The following is a 24,534-nucleotide window of genomic DNA, read 5'->3' on the forward strand; positions in this document are numbered from 1 at the left end:
CCAGATGAGGTCTTACTAATGATTTGTACCGGGGGGGAATGATATCTCTCTCTCTGGAGTCTATACCTCTCCTAATACAAGAGATTATTTTGCTCGCTTTAGAAACCGCAGCTTGGCATTGCTGCCATTATTAAGCTTGTGATCTACCAGAACCCCCAGATCCTTCTCCACCATCTATTCCCCCCAGATCCTTCTCCACCATCTATTCCCCCCAGATCCTTCTCCAGCATTGATTCTTCCAATTGTACCCCCCTAGTATGTATGATGCATGCATATTCTTAGCCCCCCCAAGTGCAAAACCTTACATTTATCAGCATTAAACCTCATTGAGCACATAGTTGCCCATTTAAACAGTGCATAGAGGTCAGATAACGTCCATTTGTTTGCTTTGGTTTGAATATTGTGAACCATCTTTATTAGATGATAATTATATCTCTGCGGTTATCAAGTATGATGAAAATGGTTGATAATAAGGAGAATATTCCCGTAGTTTGTCATGTGCCTTTATCAAATGATGCATATGCGTTATTTTAGTCCATCATATCATATACCTCATATCTTTTTGCACTGTGGTATGTTATTTTATTATTATTATACAGGATTTATATAGCGCCAACAGTTTGCGCAGCGCTTTACAATATTAAGGGGGGCGGTACAATTACAATACATTTCAGTACAGAAGGAATAGGAGGGCCCGGCTCGTGGATCTTACAATCTAAAGGAAGGGGGAGGTGATTCAAAAGGTGATAGCTGCGGGGGATGATCTGGTGGAGGTGATTCAAGTACAGTTCTTAGGTGGAGGTGGGGTAGGCTTCCCTGGATAAGTGAGTTTTTAAAGATCGCCTAAAGGCAGACAGGGTGGGGGCTGACCGGACATACTGTGGTAGGGAGTTCCATAGGATGGGGAGGCTCTGGAGAAGTCCTGGAGGCGAGCGTGGGAGGTGATGAGGGAGCTAGAGAGGAAGATATCTTGGGAAGAGCGGAGCGGGCAATTTGGGTGATATACAGTCAGGTCCATAAATATTGGGACATCTACACAATTCTAACATTTGTGGCTCTATACACCACCACAATGGATTTGAAATGAAACAAACAAGATGTGCTTTAACTACAGACTGCCAGCTTTAATTTGAGGGTATTTACATCCAAATCAGATGAACGGTGTAGGAATTACAACAGTTTGCATATGTGCCTCCCACTTGTTAAGGGACCAAAAGTAATGGGACAATTGGCTTCTCAGCTGTTCCATGGCCAGGTGTGTGTTATTCCCTCATTATCCCAATTACAATGAGCAGATAAAAGGTCCAGAGTTCATTTCAAGTGTGCTATTTGCATTTGGAATCTGTTGCTGTCAACTCTCAAGATGAGATCCAAAGAGCTGTCACTATCAGTGAAGCAAGCCATCATTAGGCTGAAAAAACAAAACAAACCCATCAGAGAGATAGCAAAAACATTAGGCGTGGCCAAAACAACTGTTTGGAACATTCTTAAAAAGAAGGAACGCACCGGTGAGCTCAGCAACACCAAAAGACCCGGAAGACCACGGAAAACAACTGTGGTGGATGACCGAAGAATTCTTTCCCTGGTGAAGAAAACACCCTTCACAACAGTTGGCCAGATCAAGAACACTCTCCAGGAGGTAGGTGTATGTGTGTCAAAGTCAACAATCAAGAGAAGACTTCACCAGAGTGAATACAGAGGGTTCACCACAAGATGGAAACCATTGGGGAGCCTCAAAAACAGGAAGGCCAGATTAGAGTTTGCCAAACGACATCTAAAAAAGCCTTCACAGTTCTGGAACAACATCCTATGGACAGATGAGACCGAGATCAACTTGTACCAGAGTGATGGGAAGAGAAGAGAATGGAGAAGGAAAGGAACTGCTCATGATCCTAAGCATACCACCTCATCAGTGAAGCATGGTGGTGGTAGTGTCATGGCGTGGGCATGTATGGCTGCCAATGGAACTGGTTCTCTTGTATTTATTGATGATGTGACTGCTGACAAAAGCAGCCGGATGAATTCTGAAGTGTTTCGGGAATATTATCTGCTCATATTCAGCCAAATGCTTCAGAACTCATTGGACGCCGCTTCACAGTGCAGATGGACAATGACCCAAAGCAGACTGCAAAAGCAACCAAAGAGTTTTTTAAGGGAAAGAAGTGGAATGTTATGCAATGGCCAAGTCAATCACCTGACCTGAATCCGATTGAGCATGCATTTCACTTGCTGAAGACAAAACTGAAGGGAAAATACCCCAAGAACAAGCAGGAACTGAAGACAGTTGCAGTAGAGGCCTGGCAGAGCATCACCAGGGATGAAACCCAGCGTCTGGTGATGTCTATGCGTTCCACACTTCAGGCTGTAATTGACTGCAAAGGATTTGCAACTAAGTATTAAAAAGTGAAAGTTTGATTTATGATTATTATTCTGTCCCATTACTTTTGGTCCCTTAACAAGTTAAAGTTAAAGCACATCTTGTTCATTTCATTTCAAATCCATTGTGGTGGTGTATAGAGCCAAAAATGTTAGAATTGTGTCGATGTCCCAATATTTATGGACCTGACTATATGCGGATTTTTATTACTTTGATAAAAATGAAAAACTATAAAATATGTAATTTAATCTCTCATAATAAAAATTATGAAATGAAAGGAAAGTGTTAAAAGGAAAAAAGTCCTGAAGATTGTGAAGAAATCTTCCATATATATCAAATTGGAAAAAGGGTGATGAGTTGTCCCAAAGCGGGAGTGAAAAAGTCCTCCACAGATAACATACACAGCCTCTTACCAGAGGGATGGAAATATGGAACCATAGGATGCCATGAGGAGCCTTTGTTCCTCTCTTACATGCACCCTAATATCCTGAGATGGTTTAATGAAGTATAACCTCTACGTTATAAACTGAGGAGTTGTCTTTTGGTGGAGCAGTCCTATGGTTCCATATTTCCATCCCTATGTTTGAAAACCACCATTTTGAAGTACAACCTTTGTGGTGTGAGCTATGGAGGTGCCTTCAGGTGGAGAAGTTACCGGGTCCTACTCTTCCATATGGTCGACCGAAACGCTGTGTAAGACCACATGACCTGTGGTCTTACCCTCTGGTAAAAGGCTGTGTATGTTGTTGTTGGAGGACGTTTTCTCTCCTTCTTTGGGACAACTCATCACCCTTTTTCCAATTTGATATATGGAAGATTTCTTCACAATCTTCAGGACTTTTTTCCTTTTAAGACTTTTCTTTCATTTCATAATGTTTATTATGAGAGATTAAGCACTACATGTTTTATAGTTTTTCATTTTCGTTGTCACCAGCAATTTTTTGTCAGCTGCTTTATCTTCTCTGTGATTAAGACAATTAGCGCAGAATTATTTTGTTATATATAATTACTCTGATAGCCCAGCTGTTGAGCGACAGCTGCTGGTGGCCACCAGAACTGTGCCTTTCCAACCCCAGGAACAGCAGTGCCACCAGCAGTGACCCAGGTAAGTCCTCATAGCCTCCTCAAAGGGGTAATGTACTGCAAAAGTGCTTTGGAACCACAAAGGCAGCCTTTTTCAACCAGTGTAACGGACCGCCTGGCGGTACCACTAGCACTCCACAGGTCAGGTGCCCCCAGAGTACGGAATCTAAGCCCCAGAGCACTTGTTCACCAGGGCCCCTGATGGTGGGGATGGACTTGGAGCGCTCTGAGACCAGGTCGTGACTACTGAGTACACCCACCAGTGGTAGGGGTGTTCGCCAGGGGCTCCCACAGGGGAGAGCCTGATATGAGGAGGTCGGGTGACCCCGATGGGATGGATGGCTGAGCAGGTGCGAGGTCAGACAAGCCGGGTCGGTAGCCGTGGGGACGGTGCGGTACAAAGCAGCGGGCAGAGAATAGTCAGGTCACACGCCAGGTCAGCAACAGAAGATCAGATCCAATAGGGGGCATCCAGGAGAGAGGTCAGGCAAGCCAAGGGTCAGAGCAGGAGAATACAGTGTGGTCAAGGACAATCCGGGTCAGCAACAATCAGGGTACAGGTTCACAGGTAACAGGAATGCAGAAAAGACCAGACGGCACTCAATGACAGTTCAGGGCTGTTTAAATATCGGGCCCTGCGCTGTCATTGGTGTCAAGCGCGCGCCCGCGGCCTCTAGTGCGCATGCGCGAGTTCGGATGCTGCGGCCGGCCCAGACCTAGTGCCCGCGTCCCTGCACAAGGCGGAGCACTGCGCCTGCGCCGGGACCAGAGCCGCGGTGATCCCTGACAACCAGGGTGCCCTGGTTATTGTGAACTCCTAGCCCACATATACCAGCATTAACACGAACGTGCCGGATTGGTATTCCGCAGGATTTCAAAGCCCCTACGCGTTTTGTCACCAGGACACAAAATTTCTTTACAGGGATCTGACTGAATTATATATAGCCCCCGACTCTCAGCGCCATTTTATTGCAGGCCATTCGAATCAATGCCCACCTGCGCCATTTCGCAAAGGTCACCATATTATCCCTTTACTCTCGTGACCTCAGCGCCATCTCGTTATAGACTCAATCTCGATTACCAGCACCGTTTTCATGGAGATCATTGATGTTTTTGGTGGAGGACTTTTTCTCTTCCTCTTTGGGACAACTCATCACCTTTTTTCCAATTTGATATATGGAAGATTTCTTCACAATCTTCAGGACTTTTTTCCTTTTAAGACTTGTCTTTCATTTCATAATGTTTATTATGACAGATTAAGCGCTGCATGTTTTATAGTTTTTCATTTTCGTTGTCACCAGCAATTTTTTCGTCAGCTGCTTTACCTTCTCTGTGACTAAGACATTTAGTGCAGAATTATAATTTTGTTATATTTAATTACTCTGATAGCCCAGCTGTTGAGCGACAGCCGCTGGTGGCCACCAGAACTGTGCCCTTCCAACTCAAGGAACAACAGTGCCACCAGCAGTGACCCAGGTAAGTCCTGACAGCCTCCTCAAAAGGGGTAACATACTGCAAAAGTGCTTTGGAACCACTAAGGCAGACTTTCTCAACCAGGGTGCCTTGAGGTTTCTTCAGGGGTGCCTTGGCAAAATTTTTAAAAATTGCCCAAAACTTGTATACAATCCAGTGAGTGGAACAAGCTGGCCTTTTAGTTACACATAGCCACAGGTTTTCATTGTGCACCATTACGACCTTCTAGCCACCGGCAACCTGACGACCAATAACATCATCAGTTGATCAGGAGGATGTCAGCTGCCTGCTCACCATCCTAGTTTGACCCTCCCCTGCCCCTCTCCATCAGTGCTGGCATCACATTAGCTCAGTGATGGAGAAAAACTGAGGGAGAAGAGAAACATGGGAATACTAGTCAGTATGGGAGTGCAAAGTGTAATTACTTTGGAAGAATAAATCCCCTCTAACGTTGGGTGTCCTACATGTGTGGATGTTGCTGTGTTATATAAAACTATTAGAATTGTTTTTCAAATTTTAGAATGGGGTGCCCTTTTAAAATTATGGACAGTCTAGAGCAGGGGTGGGCAAACTTTTTGACTTGAGGGCCGCAATGGGTTCATATATTGGACCCGGGGGCCGGCCAAGAGTAGATGAATGATGTGTATGTGTCATCCATAGTAAGTATAGTAATATTCCCCCATAGTAAGCATAGTAATTCATCCCCCATAGTAATTCATCCCCCATAGTAATTCATCCCCCATATAGTAATTCGTCCCCCATAGAAATTCATCCCCCATAGTAATTCATCCCCCATATAGTAATTCATCCCCCATAGTAATTCTTCCCCCATAGTAATTCATCCCCCATATAGTAATTCATCCCCCATAGTAATTCATCCCCCATAGTAATTCTTCCCCCATAGTAATTCATCCCCCATAGTAATTCATCCCCCATATAGTAATTCATCCCCCATAGTAATTCATCCCCCATATAGTAATTCATCCCCATATAGTAATTCATCCCCCATAGTAATTCATCCCCCATAGTAATTCATCCCCCATAGTAATTCTTCCCCCATAGTAATTCATCCCCCATAGTAATTCATCCCCCATAGAGTAATTCATCCCCCATAGTAATTCATCCCCCATATAGTAATTCATCCCCCATAGTATTTCATCCCCCATATAGTAATTCATCCCCCATAGTAATTCATCCCCCATATAGTAATTCATCCCCCCTATAGTAATTGATTCCCCATATTAATTCATCCCCCATATTAAGTCCCCAAGTCCCCCCTGTGTCAATTCACTTACCTTTGCTCCGCGCGTTCCTCTCGCCGTGTTCCCGCGCCGTTCCATTGTAGCATGAAAATCTGTCTCCTATGAGGATCTGTCCCCCTCGACGTATCTGCGCATGTGCCAGTTTCAGGCATTAGCAGCCGATCGGCGATCTCCGGCACATGCGCAGATACGTCGAGGTGGACAGATCCTCATAGGAGACAGATTTTCATACTACACTGGTCTTCAGGGCGGGGACTGTGAGAGGAGCCTAGCGGGAGCCTAGCTCCGCGGGCCGGATTAAAAGGTCCGCCGGGCCGTAGTTTGCCCATTGCTGGTCTAGAGGCACTCAATTTTAGAATGGGGTGCCTCAAGACTCCATCATTTTAAAGGGTGCCTCAGGACTATCCATAATTTTAAAGGGTGTCTTGACTGAAAAAAGGTTGAGAAACATTGCATTAAGGGACGCTCCTACCTTTCCAAACCTATTGAAGTATGAAGGGTACGGAAAAATGTTAACAGACCTAGCCGGTGTCAAGGTCCTACTTTTTCCCAGAGGTTGTGCTGCTCCATGCAAAGAGCATGGTGGGAGTCTTTTATGCCTTCAGGCCTCTGAGGTCCATCCCCCAGAGGGGTGTGGTTGATTACATATAAGTCTGTTGTCCGCACATGCTCGTTGCATTCGTGTATTGTGTGTTAGTGTTGCTACAGCTCTGTTTATACTCTCGTGACTCTCCTGGAATCTGACTCGGCTTGTGAGTAGACCATTCTCTGCGTTTTCCTTTGATCTGACCTCCCGTTGCTGAACCCGGCCGGTGACCTGTGATTCTTATCTACCGTTCTGTACCGTTTGTCCCGTTGTTGTCGACCCGACCTGCCCGACTACGCTATTGTCTGATCTGATTCCTACCAGCTACACGCCATTGGCGGTGGCCATTACCGCAGCTGGGGTGTCTCGGGGGCCGCGACCTGGTTCCTGGCTGCGTCAAGTCCATCCCCACCATCAGGGGCCCTGGTGAAAGGCAGCCTGGGACTTAGACTCCGTGCCCTGAGGGACTCCGGTCTGTGGGTGGTGGTTGTCGTCAGTCAGTGCGTGACCCTGCCTCTAGGCCTGCCTGTCCGTTCCACAGCTCCTGCCCTGACAGCCGGCTTGTGCATACCAAGAGGGAGAGGCATGTCATTGGCAGCCCCAGAAATGTCCTCGATATTAGGCATTGCTTACACAGAAGTAATCAGGGAGGTCACCAGCTCTTTGTGAACCACCAATACCAGCTGTGCTCTAGCCTCATGTTCCTGACCCCCTGTATAATGTAAGGTTAGAACGTGTGCCCCATTTAAATGGGATCCTTTATCCCGCAGCATCTCTTTCTCCTCCATGGCCCCAAAAAAATGCCTTGTGGACCCTCTAAGACACAGGTGTCAAACTGGCGGCCCTCCAGCTGTTGCCAAACTACAAGTCCCATGAGGTATTGCAAGATTGACCGTTACAAGCATGACTCCCAAAGGTAGAGGTATGGTGGGACTTGTGGTTTTGCAACAGCTGGAGGGCCGCCAGTTTGACACCCCTGCTCTACGAAGATTCCCATCAGCTCCCCAGCAAGTGGTGTCTTATTGTCCTCCACAATATGCCTCAAAAAGAAGAAAAAAATGATCCGTAGTGCTTTACCATTTAAAACCTTTATTTAACTACCATTTTAAAAATAAATTCACATTTTATTGTGAACTCCTAGCCCATATATATACCAGCCGGATTGGTATTCCTGGATTGGAATACCGCATGATGTCACTCAAAGCCCCGACGCGTTTCGTCACCAAGAAATGCAATTTCCTTACAGGGATCTGACTGGATTATATATAGCCCCGACTCCCAGCGCCATTTTGTTGCAGGCCATTAGTATCGATGCCCACCTGCGCCATTTTGCAAAGGCCCTTTGCTCTCGTGACCTCAGCGCCATCTCGTTATAGACTCAATCTCGATTACCAGCACCGTTTTCATGGAGATCATTGATGTTGTTGCCTCCCGATTTTTATATTCCTACGCTATTATGTAAAATGTCATACTTACAGCCTTGGCTCTAGCACCATTTTAATATAAATACGTAATCTAGACAACCTTCTATCTACAAACTCCTAAATACCACATTTCTTGCTGTTATCAAAATATTACCATCATGATCAAAAGTTACCAATTTTACAACTACACCCTCAAAATCAGCTGCAATTCAGGAGACCCGCTTTAGAGGTCCATGACACATCCCCAAATCGTTGTGGCTCGGAGCTAGGTAAGTCTTCATCCTAGAGAGGAGAATTTAAAAAAGAAACATCTCTGACTCGATTTTTTGTGTGTTTATACTGTCCTGAGGACATGAATGAAGGCAAGAGTAAACCCATGTATAAGGTCATGGAGTTATATGAAAAAACGCATTTTCTGCAGTCAAGACAGAAATATGGCTTCTCATCTGTATAAGATCTTTGATGTATAACAAAGTCTGATTTCCATGTATAGAATTTTCACACTAAGCACAAGAATATGGATGATGTCTATAAGGACTGGACCTCTCTGATAAAACATTTACCGCACTTCGCACACGAATACAGCTTCTACCTTATGTGAGATCTTTTGAGGTCTACCAAGGTCTGATATACATGAAAAACATTTCCCGCACTCAGGACAAGACTACGGCTTCTCCCCCGTGTGAGTCATCTGATGTCTGTGAAGATGAGACACCTGTGAAAAACATTCCCCTCAACTCACATGTGCGAGATCTTTGATGTATAACAAGGGCCGATTTCTGTGAAAAACATTTCCCGCACTTAGGACAGGAATATTGCTTCTCCTCTGTGTGAGAACGCTGATGGACGTAAAGATGGGATGACTGTGAAAAACTTTTCCCACACACACGACAGGAGTACGGCCTCTCCCCTGTGTGAATCCTCTGGTGTATATGAAGACTGGACTTCTGCAAAAAACTTTTACCACATTCAGCGCAGGAATACGGTTTCTCCCCCGTGTGAGATCTTTGATGTCTAACAAAGTCTGATTTATGTAGATAACATTTCCCGCAATCGGTGCAGGAGTACGGCCTCTCCCCTGTGTGATACCTTTGATGTCTATCAAGGTCTGATTTCTGTTGAAAGCATTTCCCGCACTCGGGACAGGAATATGGCCTCTCCCCTGTGTGAATTCTCTGATGTCTGAAAAGCTTGGACTTCTCTGGAAAACATTTCCCGCACTCAGGGCACGGATAAAGCTTCTCCCCCGTGTGAGATCTCTGATGTCTGAGAAGTTTTGATTTCTGTGGAAAAGATTTCCCACATTCAGAGCAGGAATATGGTTTTTCTCTTGTGTGAATCTTGTGATGTTTGTGAAGTTTGGACATTTCCGAAAACCATTTCCCGCACTCAGGACAGGAATGTAGATTTTTCCTCTTGTGAGTACTCTGATGCATGTAAAGATCGAAGGAGGAGCTAAAACTTTCCCCACATTCAGAACAGGAGGATTTCTCCTCCCCCTGAATTTCGGCACCATCCCTCACAGTACCAGGTTGCTCAGAGTCAGAAGGATTTGATGGTCCATCCACACTGTGAAGTCCACCTTCCTCCATAGCTGAACTCGTTGTCTTTTTTCCTCCGATGTCCTCATCTTTCATTTTACAACTCGGAGATAAAGTGAGATGATCCTTTGAGGGTTTCTCTATGGCATGTCCTGAAAAAAAATATACAAACACGATCAATAGATGCACAAGAGTAAGTTCCATCTGGATCAGGTAGGTTTCAGTGAGATGTTATCTGTGGATATCTCAACAAGCAGTGACTTCCCCTCTTCTGTAAAAGGTCCTTTGGTCCTCCCCCCAGATCACATCTACAGTAAAAGGTCCTTTGGTCCTCCCCCCAGATCACTTCTACATTTCCCCAGCCTTGTCAGAAGAGCAGGAACCAATGGGGACTGGGAGGGGCATGCTCTTCACACAACCACAAACCCAGGCACTGGGTCATGTGATCTCTGATAATGAAGAGGTCCAAAGTGCAGACCCTTTAGCATAGAACAAGTGTCCATAGGCCTAATCTTGTTAACAAGCAGTACCGGAGGGAGTTTGGAGAAATATTTTCTGTTGCAAATATTAGTGTTTCAGTTTCTTATGTTCCTCCTGACTTTTCACCCCAAAAAGACTGTTAAAAGAGTTTTAGGTTAACCTTTAGCTAGGTCAGTTGATGGAACCTAAGATAGTGCTACTGCACCCTTCAAAGGAATGGAAAAAATATCCTATGTACTGCAATTAACTGAAGTAAAATGGTACTGGGATCAACTTCTGTATCTTTCATGAAGAGTTCAACTGCCTATGGATAGTGCCAAGTCAGCAAGTGACCACACTCTTAGGACAGACTGGGCTTAAAGAGGTATGTCAATGCATTAAGCGGCATTTGGAACAGAAAAGTAGTTACATAGTTAGTTAGTCTGGCTTAAAAAAGACTGAATCCTGGCTGAATCCTAAGTTGTACTCCTTAGTCTGTTATATTGGGGGGGACCTGAAGTTCCCCATTTTTTTTTTTAAAGAGGGCTTCCAGGTTCTGCAGACCCTCAAAACCATTGGGCCAGGTTTGAGGGAAAGAGGACCTCATCCTCATCAACATGGGGACAAGGCTCTTTGCCAGGGCAGTCTCCAGGCAAGATACTACCCCATGATAAGGGACGGACTGGGGCCTGGCATGATTCAGGAGGAAGGTGTTCATGCAGTCATCCCCCACTCTCCTGTCAGACTGCATGTTCATATGAGGGTCTGGTATATGTTTCTAGGAGGAACCGTTTTTTGTATGGAGCCCGCATTATGTCTTTGCTTTGATACTTGCCCCTCAGGTCAGTGACCAGCCCCCCCCCATTTAACAATCCCTTGCCTATTTGCATAGAAAATGTCCATTATTGATTTCTAAGATTCAGCTTCCATTAACTCCAGTGGGGTTCAGATTCAGCAAGTGCACCCAACCCGCCCCAAGCTGGACCCAGGTTCATAACTATACATAAATCATGTCTGACTAAATAAATTGTGTCTGCAGCACAAAGAAGAAAACAAGATCTAATGTGCAGGACGGGTATCAGTACAAGGAGGTGACAACCTATGACATCACTCATCTCCCGCCCTACTCTGGACCAATCAGTGTGCAGTAACAGAGCAGAGATAAGAGAAGAATATATTGTGGCTCACCTGTGCTGATCTCTGTAGGAGTGTCCTCCTCTTTGAATGTCCTCGTCATTCCATCCTCCTCCATAGACTGCTGATCATCCCTCACATACGCCTCTTCTACTTCACCCTCAACTTTCATCTTCATCAGATCTTCACCCTAAACCAACAGAATGGTAGAAATAACATCTGTAATATAGAAGGATTTATGATGTGAAATCACATAGAAAATATCTTGTAGAGTCCACACATCGTCTCCACATGTCAGAGTGTTCCATCACTTTATGTTCCAGACCCTCAACTCCACCAACCTGATGATGGTGAGGGATGGTGTGACCTTCCTGTGTGGAATCCCGGGAAGACAGAGGATGGGGACATCTCTCTGGTGGGTTCCCATTACTGGATCTATCTACCTGATGATGGTGAGGGATGGTGTGATCTTCCTGTGTGGAATCCTGGGAATACAGAGGACGGGGACATCTCTCTGGTGGGTTCCCATGACTGGATCCATCTGTAGGAAACACACACACTGACTGAATCCATTGTTTCTATGTGTTTATCAGATGATGGGGGATCTAGGTGGATCCTCCGTACTGCTCTCTCCTTTACAATAAAGTCTCCTCTTACCCGGAGATGTGAGCGGTGGCTGATTGTCCATCATGACGTCCTTGTGGAGATCCTTGTGTCCTTCTGAAAGTTCCTCCATCACTCCATACTCCTCATCCTCCTCTGTAAACTCTTCTTTAACAACAATATTAAAATCTCCAAGGTTTTCTCTCTGAAAAAATAATAAATATTTATTGTAACAAACATGCTGTGTATAAATCATAAGTACCAATAAATATTGATCATCTACCTGATCCTGGTGAGAGATGGTGTGAGGACGGGGACATCTCTCTGGTGGGTTCCTAGAGCTGGATGATTCCATCATGATGTGAGATCTTTGGTGTATAATAAGATCTGATTTATCTGAAAAACTTTTCTTGCACTTAGGACAGGAATAAAATTTCTCATCTGTGTGAGACCACTGATGTACGCGAAGATGGGATGACTGTGAAAAACATTTCCCACACACAGAACAGGAATACGGCTTCAAACCCAAGTGAGATCTTTGATGTCTAACAAAGACTGATTTGTGTATATAACATTTCCCACAGTCAGTGCAGGAATATGGCCTCTCCCCTGTGTGAGACTTTTGATGTTTAACAAGGTCTGATTTCTGTGTGAAACATTTACCGCACTCAGGACAGGGAAAAGGCTTCTCTCCCGTGTGGATCCTCTGATGTCTACAAAGACTGGACTTCTCTGGAAAACATTTTCCACACTGAGGGCAGGAATATGGCTTTTCCCCCGTGTGGGTAGTTTGATGTCTGAGAAGTTTTGATTTCTGTGGAAAAGATTTCCCACACTCAGAGCAGGAATATGGCTTCTTTCCACTATCTGTAGCTGAGCTCATTGTCTTCTCTCCTGCAGAATCTCTTGTGACATCCTCATCTTCCATTTTGCAATCTGGAGATAAAGTGAGACAATCCTTTGAGGGTTCCTCCATGACGTGTCCTGGAAACATATAAAAACATGATCAATAGATACACAAGGGTGAGTTCACCTAAATCAAGATTCCATCTGGATCAGGTAGGTTTTAGTGAGCAGATGTTCTCTGTGGATGTTCCAACCAGATGTTACTTCCCCTCTTCAGTAAAAGGTCCTTTGGTCCTCCCCCAGATCACTTCTACAGTAAAAGGGCCTTTGGTCCTCCCCCCAGATCACTTCTACAGCAAAAGGTCCTTTGGTCCTCCCCCCAGATCACTTCTACATTTCCCCAGCCTTGTCAGAAGAGCAGGAACCAATGGGGACTGGGAGGGGCATGCTCTTCACACAACCACAAGCCTAGGCACTGGGTCATGTGATCTCTGATAATGAAGAGGTTCAAAGTTCAAACTTGGAGAACCTTTTGTAGAGAGCAAGAGACCATAGGCCTAGGTATCAAATCAAGATTCCATCTGGATCAAGCAGGTTTTAGTGAGCAGATGTTCTCTGTAGATGTCCCAACCAGCTTTGACTTCCCCTCTTCAGTAAAAGTTCCTTTGGTCCTCCCCCTAGATCACTTCTACATTTTCCCAGCCTTGTCAGAAGAGCAGGAACAAATGGGGACTGGGAGGGGCATGCTTTTCACAAAACCACAAGCCTAGGCACTGGCTCATTTGATCTCTTATAAGGAAGAGGTTCAACGTTCAGACTTGCAGACCCTTTAGCACAGAACAAGTGACCATAGGACATTCAGGGGGAGGGGCCTAAACATAGTGCTGTGAGCAGCTTGAGCTCTAGGTGCCCGCCATGATTGAATGAAGCCCTGTCCTTGACTGTCTTGGTGTCAGAAGAGCAGGAACCAATGGGGACTGGGAGGGGCATGCTCTTCACACAACCACAAGCCTAGGCACTGGGTCATGTGATCTCTGGTAATGAAGAGGTTCAATGCTCCAACCTGCAGACCTTTTAGCACAGAACAAGTGACCATAGGCATAGGCAGCACTGGAGAGTGTTTGGAGAAGTATTTTCTTTTGAAAATGTAAGTGTTTCAGTTTTCTTTGTTCCTCCTTACTTTTCAAAAAAAGAGTTTTAGGTTAACCTTTAGCTATAAGTCAGTTGAAGCCAGAGGAAACAACCTAAGAGAATGCTACTGTACTCTTCAAAAGACTGGAAAAACATCCTCTGTACTGCAATTACGTGACGTAAAGTTGTGCTGGATTGAACTTCTGTGTCTTTCTGAGGAGCTAAGCTGCCTGTGGATGATGTCAAATCAGCAGGTCGCAATACTCCCAGTACAGACTGGACTTCAGGAGGTATGTTGATGCATTAGGCAGGATTTGGAACAGAACATGTATCCCTTAGTCTGTCATACTGGGGGGGGGGATCTGAGGGCCCACATATTTATTAAAGAGATCAGTGTGCAGTAACAGAGCAGAGATAACAGAAGAATATATTGTGTCTCACCTGTCCTGATCTCTGTAGGAGTGTCCTCCTCTTTGAATGTCTTCGTCATTCCAGCCTCCTCCGTATATTGCTGATCATCCCTCACATACGTCTCTTCTACTTCACCCTCAACTTTCATCTTCATCAGATCTTCATCCTAAACCAACAGAATGGCAGAAGATACCATTGTGAAGGACGCACAGCCATGGAGACTCACTAACAGAGGCAAGGACCTTGTTTTGTGGTGGAGGAATGAAGAGAGAGGGAAGGCAACACAGTTTACCCCAAATCTAGTTGGCTGGCCACACACAAGCAGATATAAATCTTTCATACAATCTAGTGGACAGCAGGGAACAGACGACTAGGTAGCTGCTCTACAAATATGAGCAAGAGGCACAGTGTCAGGGTCCTGTCCACGGCAGATGTTCTGGAAGATCTGGCATTTCTGCCAATAGCATGCATGGCCGCAGAAGCACACATCAGCCTCAGTTTGATGCCAGACGACCTTTATAAGGAGGCTCATCACTTTCTCAAGTTGCTGGATGATCTCTAGCTCCCCGTGCCCTGTTCCTGTTTCCTGTGATTCTGACTTGTGATGTCCTGTTACCGACTCGGCTTGCTCCTGGACCTGTTTACTCTGCTTTACCCCTGATCTGACCTTGGCTTGGCTTACGGATACTCTCTCTCGCTCCTCTGTGTATGACCTTGGCTATCCCATCTGACTACGTCTGCTCTGATTCCCACCTGGTACCTGACCTTGGCTTGAACCGACTACCCAGTAAACATCTAAATCCCAGAAGGGCTTGTATACCACACACAGGCGCCTCCTGTCTGCAGACCTATCTCCGTGCACCAGCTGTGCTTCTGAGTGGACCACCAACCAACACTCCTACAGGCGACCTGTGCAACTTTGGGCCTGACTCCCGCTGTCCCACTCTCAGGAGAGTCCGGAACTTAGCCGCAAGGGAAGCCCTCTCTCCATTGGCCTACATCACCAGGTACGTGATACACAGTGATGAAAAGTCCAGGACATGCTTAGAGCTGTGGTAGAATAAGCACTAATTGGAAACAGAGGCTCCCGGCTCGAGAGGCCATAGGCTTAAATCACTGTCTGACGAATCCACCAGGAAATGGTAGATAACGAGGCCACCTGTCCCTTTTTAGGACCATCTGTGACTATGATGTTTTCTAAAGAGTGATGGTAGAATTTAAAGGTAAGCTCCAGAGGAGGCCCAGACCACATCCAAATATTGAAGTGCCCCTTCCTTATAATGGGAGGGATTAAGACACAAAAGAAGGGAAGATGACATCCTCATTCAAGTGAGAGGCCAACACAACCTTCAGCAGGAAAAACAACCAAGGCCAAAAGTCCCACCTTATCTCTATGTAGCACCATAAAATCATTGCTTACAAGCAAGAGCTTCTAATATAGTTACCCTGCATGCCAAAGTGATAGCTACCAGGGGGGACAACTTTTGCGACAGAGTCAGAAGAGGAACTTCCTGGATATTCTCAAAGAGAAGCTTTTGTAGGACTGAAAAAAACAAACTCAGATCCCTCTGCATCAGCGGAAATCTTGTAAGCAGAACTGGCGTAACTGCCTGGATGAAAGTACAAATGAAGGAAGGGGAAGCCAATGGGCGTTGGAAAGAGTATGGCCAAAGCAGAAAGCTTCACGGTACTCAGGGCCATGGGTCGGTCCAGACCCCGTTGAAGGAAGGTCAAAATATGAGCAAGAGAAAAACTGCAAGGGTGAAATCCCAGCAATTCGCATTAGGCGAAATAAACCATCTAGGTACGATAGTAAGGGAAACTGTAGGCAGACTTTTGAGTCCTAAACATTGTGGAGACTACAGTAGGAGAAAGCCCCTATCCTTCAGCACCAGGCTTTCAACAGCCATACCATTAACGCCATCAACTGTAAAGCAGGGTGAAACAATGGACCTTGGATGAGGAGGTGCAGGTGTAGCGGAAGACACCATGGTACATCTACAACATCCACAACCAATGGACGCATCTGCACTCCTTTTTTTTTTTGATCAGCAATCAGCTCTCCCCCTCTATTCCCCATAAAAACTGGGGTAGGAGCTGAAGTCACCAGGGCATCCAACCTATTGACCCAGGGATCTTTTTCCCTGGCCACAAACCTGGGATTTTTTCAATTGAGTCAAGATGCAAGGAGGTCCATGACCGGTGTGCCCCAGCATTGGCAAACCTGGTGAAAAACATTTGAATGGAGAGACCACTCCCCATAAACCAGACATTGACAACTGAGATAGTTCATTTGTCAACTGTCCACTCCCAAAATGTGAAAGGTGGACAAGGTTGGAAAGTGAACCCAATCAAGGATCTGAGCCAACTCCAATGCAGCTCCAGAGCTCTTTGTACCAGCTTGGTGATTGATGTAGGCCACAGCCATGATGTCCAACTGGACCCCGATCGGGTAAACCTTGAAAAGACCCATTCAGAGAGTGAGAGAGATGGATCGATCAGAGTTCCTAGATGTTGATGGAAAGCCTGGTTTCCTCCTGGATCCATTGACTTAACCAACAATTGACCCAGCACTCCCCCCAGTTGAATAGGCTGGCATCCATCATGATGTTGGCAGTCCGTGTAGATGAAATCGTCAAAGAAGGAATCATAAAGAAAATCTTTTGAGGATCATCTCTGCTTATAAGTTTTAACGAGCCTGGAGTCCTCTGACATGGAAGGTGATGCTTCAACCTTCAAATTCCCCTGAACAGCCTTAATAAGAGCCAAAAACAGCTCTTTCTCACATGCCAACTTAGCCACTGGAAACGTATCCTCACTGTCAGAAGAATGCAATGGGTTTTCATCTCCTCGGAGGTCTATGGACCCTCGGGAGAAGCATGTTCATCATCCGAGGCTCAAGATGTTGGTGATGTTGAGCAATTTTCAGGGGGATTATGCAATAAGGCCTTCTCAATGCGGGATACCAAACCCTCCATAGATGTCGAAAAATTGCCAAATGTTAAGGAGCCCCAAAGACTGTGACACCACATGAGCCATGTCCTGTGCCGAAACAGGGGCCTCTTGGACTGGGGATTTTGGTAGGTGATGCAGAGAGAGTCCAAGTGGGAAGCAGCCCCAGACACCCCACAACTGGCATACAGGGGAGAGGATCTTTGTTCTCGAGTACTCAGTGTCCCTCAACCCATCCGCCATGGCTTGTTCATAACTGTAAAGAGGTGAATGCGTGCAGACAGAGTGACCCCCAGCAGGAACTACTCACCCCAATAGGCACACAAACACAAGAAACAGCAGTGGTACCCATAGCAGAGAGCCAGGCAGTGCTTGAGAGGTTACCAGGATCGATATTCCTGGCCTGTTGTCCAGCAATGTGGTTAATAAAAGACAAAAATCCACCGACAGGAACAAAGAGAAATAAAAGGAAAAAATACAACAGAAAAAAGTAGTTAGGTCCAAACTCCTAAGCACTAGGCAAAAAAAAAAAAAAAAGACTGGGCTGTGTGTTGCAGATGGAGGCTGCCACTTGGGTATGTTTTTTTTTTACCTAGCATTCTACTTCTGCAGGTGGTGTAATAAACCCATTGGCCACCATCTACAGATCTGGCTGTGTCCTTCAACAAACAAGATAAATATCATCTTGTAAAGTCAACACATCGTCTCCACATGTCAGAGTGTTTAATCACTTTATGTTCCAGACCCTCAACTCCACCGACCTGATGATGGTAAGGGATGGTGTGACCTTCCTGTGTGGAATCCCGGGAATTCAGAGGACGAGGACATCTCTCTGGTGGGTTCCCATGACTGGATCCATCTGTAGGAAACACACACACTGACTGAATCTTGTTTCTATGTGTTTATCAGATAATGGGGGATCTAGGTGGATCCTCCGTACTGCTCTCTCCTTTACAATAAAGTCTCCTCTTACCCGGTGATGTGAGGGGCGGCTGATTGTCCATCATGACGTCCTTGTAGAGATCCTTGTGTCCTTCTAAATACTCCCACTCCTCCATGGAGAAATAGACAGTGACATCCTGACACCTTATAGGAACCTGACACACACAATGATACAGTCACCATCCAGACACATCCCTTGTCTGTTACTGGAGAATGTCCCAGAATTCCCGGCACCGCTCACCTCTCCTGTCAGCAGCTCCATCATCTTCTTGGTGACTTCTAGAATCTTCTTCATGTTGTGTCTCTCAGGTTTCAAGGAGTCACATGGAGGCACTGTGATGGTCAAAGGATCACCTGATTTCAGAGGAGGAAAACTCTATATTGGAAAACCAATAGGAATATCATGTTAGACTCCCAGAATCCTCCTCACCTCTCCGGTCAGGTCTGTGATTTATTAATTGAGATAAGAGTGATGTCATGTGACCTCCCAGAATCCTCCTCACCTCTCTGGTCAGGTCTGTGTTTTATTAATAGAGATAAGAGTGATGTCATGTGACCTCCCAGAATCCTCCTCACCTCTCCGGTCAGGTCCGTGTTTTATTAATAGAGATAAGAGTGATGTCATGTGACCTCCCAGAATCCTCCTCACCTCTCCGGTCAGGTCTCTGTTTTATTAATAGAGATAAGTGATGTCATGTGACCTCCCAGAATCCTCCATACCTCTCCGGTCAGGTCTGTGTTTTATTAATAGAGATAAAAGTGATGTCATGTTACCTCCCAGAATCCTCCACACCTCTCCGGTCAGGTCTGTGTTTTATTAATAGAGATAAAAGTGATGTCATGTGACCTCCCAGAATCCTCCTCACCTCTCCGGTCAGGTCTGTGTTTTATTAATAGAGATAAGAGTGATGTCATGTGACCTCCCAGAATCCTCCTCACCTCTCCGGTCAGGTCTCTGTTTTATTAATAGAGATAAGTGATGTCATGTGACCTCCCAGAATCCTCCACACCTCTCCGGTCAGGTCTGTGTTTTATTAATAGAGATAAAAGTGATGTCATGTGACCTCCCAGAATCCTCCTCACCTCTCCGGTCAGCAGGTAGATGATCTCCAGGGTGAAGTTTAGTATCCTCTCAGTCATGTGACTCCGATACTTCTCCATCCTCATTGATGTAGTCATGTGATCTATGCGGTTTTCCCTGTAGATAAATAGCAGAGAATTATCTGGACGGTACTGGTTGTACAATATTAGGATGGGGATATAAGGGGTTAATAGGTGGTTCTCCCCCTAGTGACACATGTAGATAGGGTTACTTTGTGTTTGTTGGGTTTCCCATGTCCTGCACACCTCCTGTCCTACGATGATTTTTTTACTAAAAGAATAAATACAACAAAACGCACAGCAAAAATTCAGAACAAGACAATGGGTGACGTGGTGGTGAGATTAGTGAAGATATACCTGCAGAAGTCAGATCAGCATTGAGTATTAGCAGGAGAAATTGAACTTCTCTGACACCAGATCTTCAAAAAAGAGCATCATTACAGTGTATCAAACATATGATAAAAGGGGAGGGTATTAACCGCCTTCCACCCATCATATTGGGAAATGACGAATGGGAGGGTGCTCTCTTTTTCTAGGAAGATGTCATACGAGGCCGTCCTAATAGCATCATGGACCATTGGGCAAAATAATGCACCGGGGCCCCCATCAGCCTGCCCCAATTTACACACCCACTCTCAAGAATTAAAGTATAAATATTGGATAGAATTAAACATGTATGTATTAGTACGTTCAATAAAATGGATTTGAAACAATAAGAAAACATGGAATAAATGAAAGACTATCAACACAAAGGACACAGTACGGGGGAGGTCAGGAGAGTGCACTACTGGGATCAGGAGGGCACAGTAAAGGTATAGGGATGCTGCTCGGGCCATCCCGGGACAGCTCAGCAAAAAGCTTGACTGTCCCAGCTGATCCGGGACAGTCGACAAGTATGATGTAATGGAAGATTATCATGGGGCCACCCAGGGATAACCAAGCATTAAGACAGCCCTGACTCCCACTCTAGCCGCACATGCGCGCCCCTGGGGGCACACGGCGATCAGTGGTGCACTGTGTACCTATCCGCACTGCGGTAAAGAACCAATGACGTAGACTCTTTACTATGTCCCCTCCTTAGAGGGGACATCTGCACAGTGCAGCCCCGTCAGTGCCCACAGCGCTGCCTTTCAGTGCTGGTCATTGGACACAGCTGATCACATGGTAAAAGGCCTCTGTGATTGGCCTTTTACTACATCACATGACCAGCTGTGTCTGTAGGACACATTGATCACTGACAGCGCTGGGTGCGCTTTCTGGGAGGGCGTCCATGAGCGCACTCACAGAACTTGATAGCCGTGCTGTAGCCGTCTTTTGGCTATAGCGTGGTTGGGAAGCGGGAAATGAGGACCTGATCACATGGTAAAAGGCCGCTGTGGTTGGCCTTTTACCTAGTCATGTGATCAGGTGTGTCCATAGAGCACATCGATCATGGCCAGCTCTGGGGGCACGTTCTGGGAGGACGTCGTATGACACCCTCCCATAGCTGGACAACCACGCTGTAGCCATCTTTCGGCTATAACGTGGTTGGGAAGTGGTTAAAGAGGACCTGATCACGTGCTAAAAGGCTGCTGTGATTGGTCTTTTACCTAGTCATGTGATCAGCTGTGTCCGTAGGACACAGTGATGATGGCCAGCAACGGGGCACATTCCTGGAGGATGTCGTATGACGCCCTCCCAGAACTGGACAACCGTGCTTAGCTGTCTACCGGCTATAGCGCAGTAGTAAAGTGGTTAAAATTCAGCTTCCATGGGGTTCGGATTCGGCACCTGAACTTTGGTTCTGTTCTGCAGAGCCGTCTCCCCCCGAACCCAGGTATGTCCATCTCATCTCCAGGGAGAAGGTGACCCATCTCCACAATGAGGAGAATGTTCCGGCCCCGGAAGTGGGGGAATGTTGTGCCCCTGAAGGGGTTAATCTGGGTTCCCACACTATATATGTGTGTATCATCATCTGCTGGAGATAAAAGATGTCACAGTGACTATGGAGGAAGAGGACAGACGTGACTATGGAGGAAGAGGACGGACGTGACTATAGAGGAAGAGGACGGACGTGACTATAGAGGAAGAGGACGGACGTGACTATGGAGGAAGAGGACGGACGTGACTATGGAGGAAGAGGACGGACGTGACTATGGAGGAAAAGGACGGACATGACTATGGAGGAAGAGGACGGACGTGACTATGGAGGAAGAGGATGGACGTGATTATGGAGGAAAAGGACGGACATGACTATGGAGGAAGAGGACGGACGTGACTATGGAGGAAGAGGATGGACGTGACTATGGGGGAAGAGGACGGATGTGACTATGGAGGAAGAGGACGGACATGACGGGGGGTTACTGGGTGTAAATAGGAAATAACATCTTATTACCTCCTCTGCTGCCACTTCCACCGTCTCCTCTCTACTTCCTCCCACCTCACCTCTCACCCAGTACTTCCTGTCTGTACCTGACATCACTTCCGGTCTGTATCTGACATCACTTCCTGTCTGTATACCATAGAGACTTCCTGTCTGGGTAGAAATGAGGTCACTGCCTTGTAGAGCTTGGAGGATCTGCAAGCCCTGAGAAAGGTTTCGAAGCATCAACCTGGGCGTGTCATTGTTGTCAAGTATCCCGGATTCAGAAGGACAGTCCCGGGATTTTGGCTCCTGTCCCATCATGTCCTCATCCCGCAGGATCCAGGACTCTGCTGAGTGGCAGTGAGGTGATGACGGCTGGAACACTCTCGGGGTTCCATCACCAGGCACTGCAATTGCACCAGAATGTTGGGAGCCGTGGCCATACATTATATCATTTTCTTGAGATTTTTGGTTTAGATTTACCAAAAACCATATAATAGGTGGTCAAACGTAACAACACTTTCAATTGTATGCAATTAGGCAGGCTCTTGCACTACATAGTTGAAGGTAAATCTAAAGGAAATTGGGCAGAAATTTGACAGAAAATTGTATAGTGTATGGTTAGCCTTAGTCTGTTGATCGGCGTTTGTTTTTTTGTGTGGCGTAAGACGTCTTTCAGACGGCATTGAGCAGCAGTGAGGTGATGACGGCTGGAACACTCTCCGGGTTCCATCACCAGGCACTGCAATGATACCAGACTGTTGGGAGCCGTGATCTCCTCTCTGACAGTGAAAGTAGAACTCCGACATCAGTGGAGGGTGGGATCAGGTAAGTACCACCAGTGCTGGGCTGGGGGTACACTTTGTTCCCACTGACACCAACAGTTCAGTATAGTTTATCCACATGGGAGAACCATCCACTTGTAGTGGCAAGGCCTCAGGAGATGGCATTCTAGGCAAGTGAGTGGTGGGAGCGGACTGAGTCTGTTGGTCGGCGGTTGTTTTTTTGTTGGGGGGGGTTTGTGGAAGAAATTATATCTGGTCTCCCCGGACCCTGCAGTCACTATATCTGGTCTCCCCGGACCCTGCATTCACTATATCTGGTCTCCCCGGACCCTGCAGTCACTATATCTGGTCTCCCCGGACCCTGCAGTCACTATATCTGGTCTCCCCGAACCCTGCAGTCACTATATCTGGTCTCCCCGGACCCTGCAGTCACTATATCTGGTCTCCCCGGACCCTGCAGTCACTATATCTGGTCTCCCCGGACCCTGCAGTCACTATATCTGGTCTCCCCGGATCCTGCAGTCACTATATCTGGTCTCCCCGGACCCTGCAGTCACTATATCTGGTCTCCCCGGACCCTGCAGTCACTATATCTGGTCTCCCCGGATCCTGCAGTCACTATATCTGGTCTCCCCGGACCCTGCAGTCACTATATCTGGTCTCCCCGGACCCTGCATTCTCTATATCCACTCTCCCCGAACCCTGCATTCACCAACTGCTCTCCCCGGACCCTGCATTCTCTATATCCACTCTCCCTGGACCCTGCATTCACTATATCTGGTCTCCCCGGACCCTGCATTCACTATATCTGGTCTCCCCGGACCCTGCATTCACTATATCTGGTCTCCCCGGACCCTGCATTCTCTACATCCACTCTCCCCGGACCCTGCAGTCACTATATCTGGTCTCCCCGGACCCTGCATTCTCTATATCCACTCTCCCCGAACCCTGCATTCACTATCTGCTCTCCCCAGACCCTGCATTCTCTATATCCGCTCTCCCCAGACCCTACATTCACTATATCCGGTCTCCCCAGACCCTGCATTCACTATATCTGGTCTCCCCGGACCCTGCACTCACTATATCTAGTCTCCCCGGACCCTACATTCACTATATCCGTTCTCCCCAGACCCTGCATTCACTATATCCACTCTCCCCGAACCCCTCATTCACTATATCCGGTCTCCCTGGACCCTGCATTCACTATATCCGTTCTCCCTGGACCCTGCATTCACTATATCCGGTCTCCCCGGACCCTGCATTCACTATATCCGTCCTCCCCGGACCCTGCAGTCATTATATCCGTTCTCCCTGGACCCTGCATTCACTATATCTGCTCTCCCCGGACCCTGCATTCACTATATCTGCTCTCCCCGGACCCTGCATTCACTATATCTGCTCTCCCCGGACCCTGCATTCACTATATCTGCTCTCCCCGGACCCTGCAGTCACTATATCTGCTCTCCCCGGACCCTGCAGTCACTATATCTGGTCTCCCCGGACCCTGCATTCACTATATCTGGTCTCCCCAGACCCTGCATTCACTATATCTGGTCTCCCCGGACCCTGCATTCACTATATCTGGTCTCCCCGGACCCTGCATTCACTATATCCGTTCTCCCCAGACCCTGCATTCACTATATCTGTTCTCCCCAGACCCCGCATTCACTATATCCGGTCTCCCCGGACCCTGCATTCACTATATCCGCTCTCCCCGAACCCTGCATTCACTATATCTGCTCTCCCCGGACCCTGCATTCACTATATCCAGTCTCCCTGGACCCTGGATTCAGTATATCTGGTCTCCCACAGTACACACAACATGGAAATGCAATTAGTTTAGTGAATATAAACTGGTAAACATATTTTTCTCATCAGCAGCTTATAGCAGTCTTGTGACTTCTATCAGTGTCCAGCGGAGCACTGGTGAAAGCTCGCAGTAGGAGTTTTCATTTGGCTCTAGGAGGATGCAGAACCCCTGACCTCTGCCTGGACAGCGCTCTCTAGCAATACATACCAAACTGAGCATGTGTAGAGTGACTCCACACCGTATGTCTTATCAGGAGATAAGACACTGGAA

General features: G+C 46.6%; 1 protein-coding gene across 1 annotated transcript in view; it reads right to left on the reverse strand.

The window, feature by feature from the left end:
* LOC149441091 (uncharacterized) overlaps nt 1-21,781 on the reverse strand; it is a 74,404-nt gene extending 52,623 nt beyond the window's left edge. The window contains exons 1-11 of the mRNA XM_089657728.1: nt 21,700-21,781; nt 19,308-19,422; nt 18,466-18,600; nt 18,256-18,379; nt 18,044-18,141; nt 14,361-14,496; nt 12,226-12,926; nt 11,997-12,147; nt 11,681-11,880; nt 11,394-11,529; nt 8,871-9,898 (exon numbers count right to left, since the gene is read on the reverse strand). Of these exons, the coding sequence (XP_089513854.1) occupies nt 8,871-9,898; nt 11,394-11,529; nt 11,681-11,880; nt 11,997-12,147; nt 12,226-12,926; nt 14,361-14,496; nt 18,044-18,141; nt 18,256-18,379; nt 18,466-18,600; nt 19,308-19,403 (2,805 nt within the window). The 5' untranslated portion in view covers nt 19,404-19,422; nt 21,700-21,781. The remainder of the gene's footprint in view (nt 1-8,870; nt 9,899-11,393; nt 11,530-11,680; nt 11,881-11,996; nt 12,148-12,225; nt 12,927-14,360; nt 14,497-18,043; nt 18,142-18,255; nt 18,380-18,465; nt 18,601-19,307; nt 19,423-21,699) is intronic.
* Nucleotides 21,782-24,534: the final 2,753 nt, after the last annotated feature.

The sequence above is a fragment of the Staurois parvus genome, unplaced genomic scaffold (genome assembly GCF_062004578.1).
Source record: "Staurois parvus isolate SC_StPar_1 unplaced genomic scaffold, SC_StPar_1.0 ptg001026l, whole genome shotgun sequence".
NCBI classification, from domain to species: Eukaryota; Metazoa; Chordata; class Amphibia; order Anura; family Ranidae; genus Staurois; species Staurois parvus.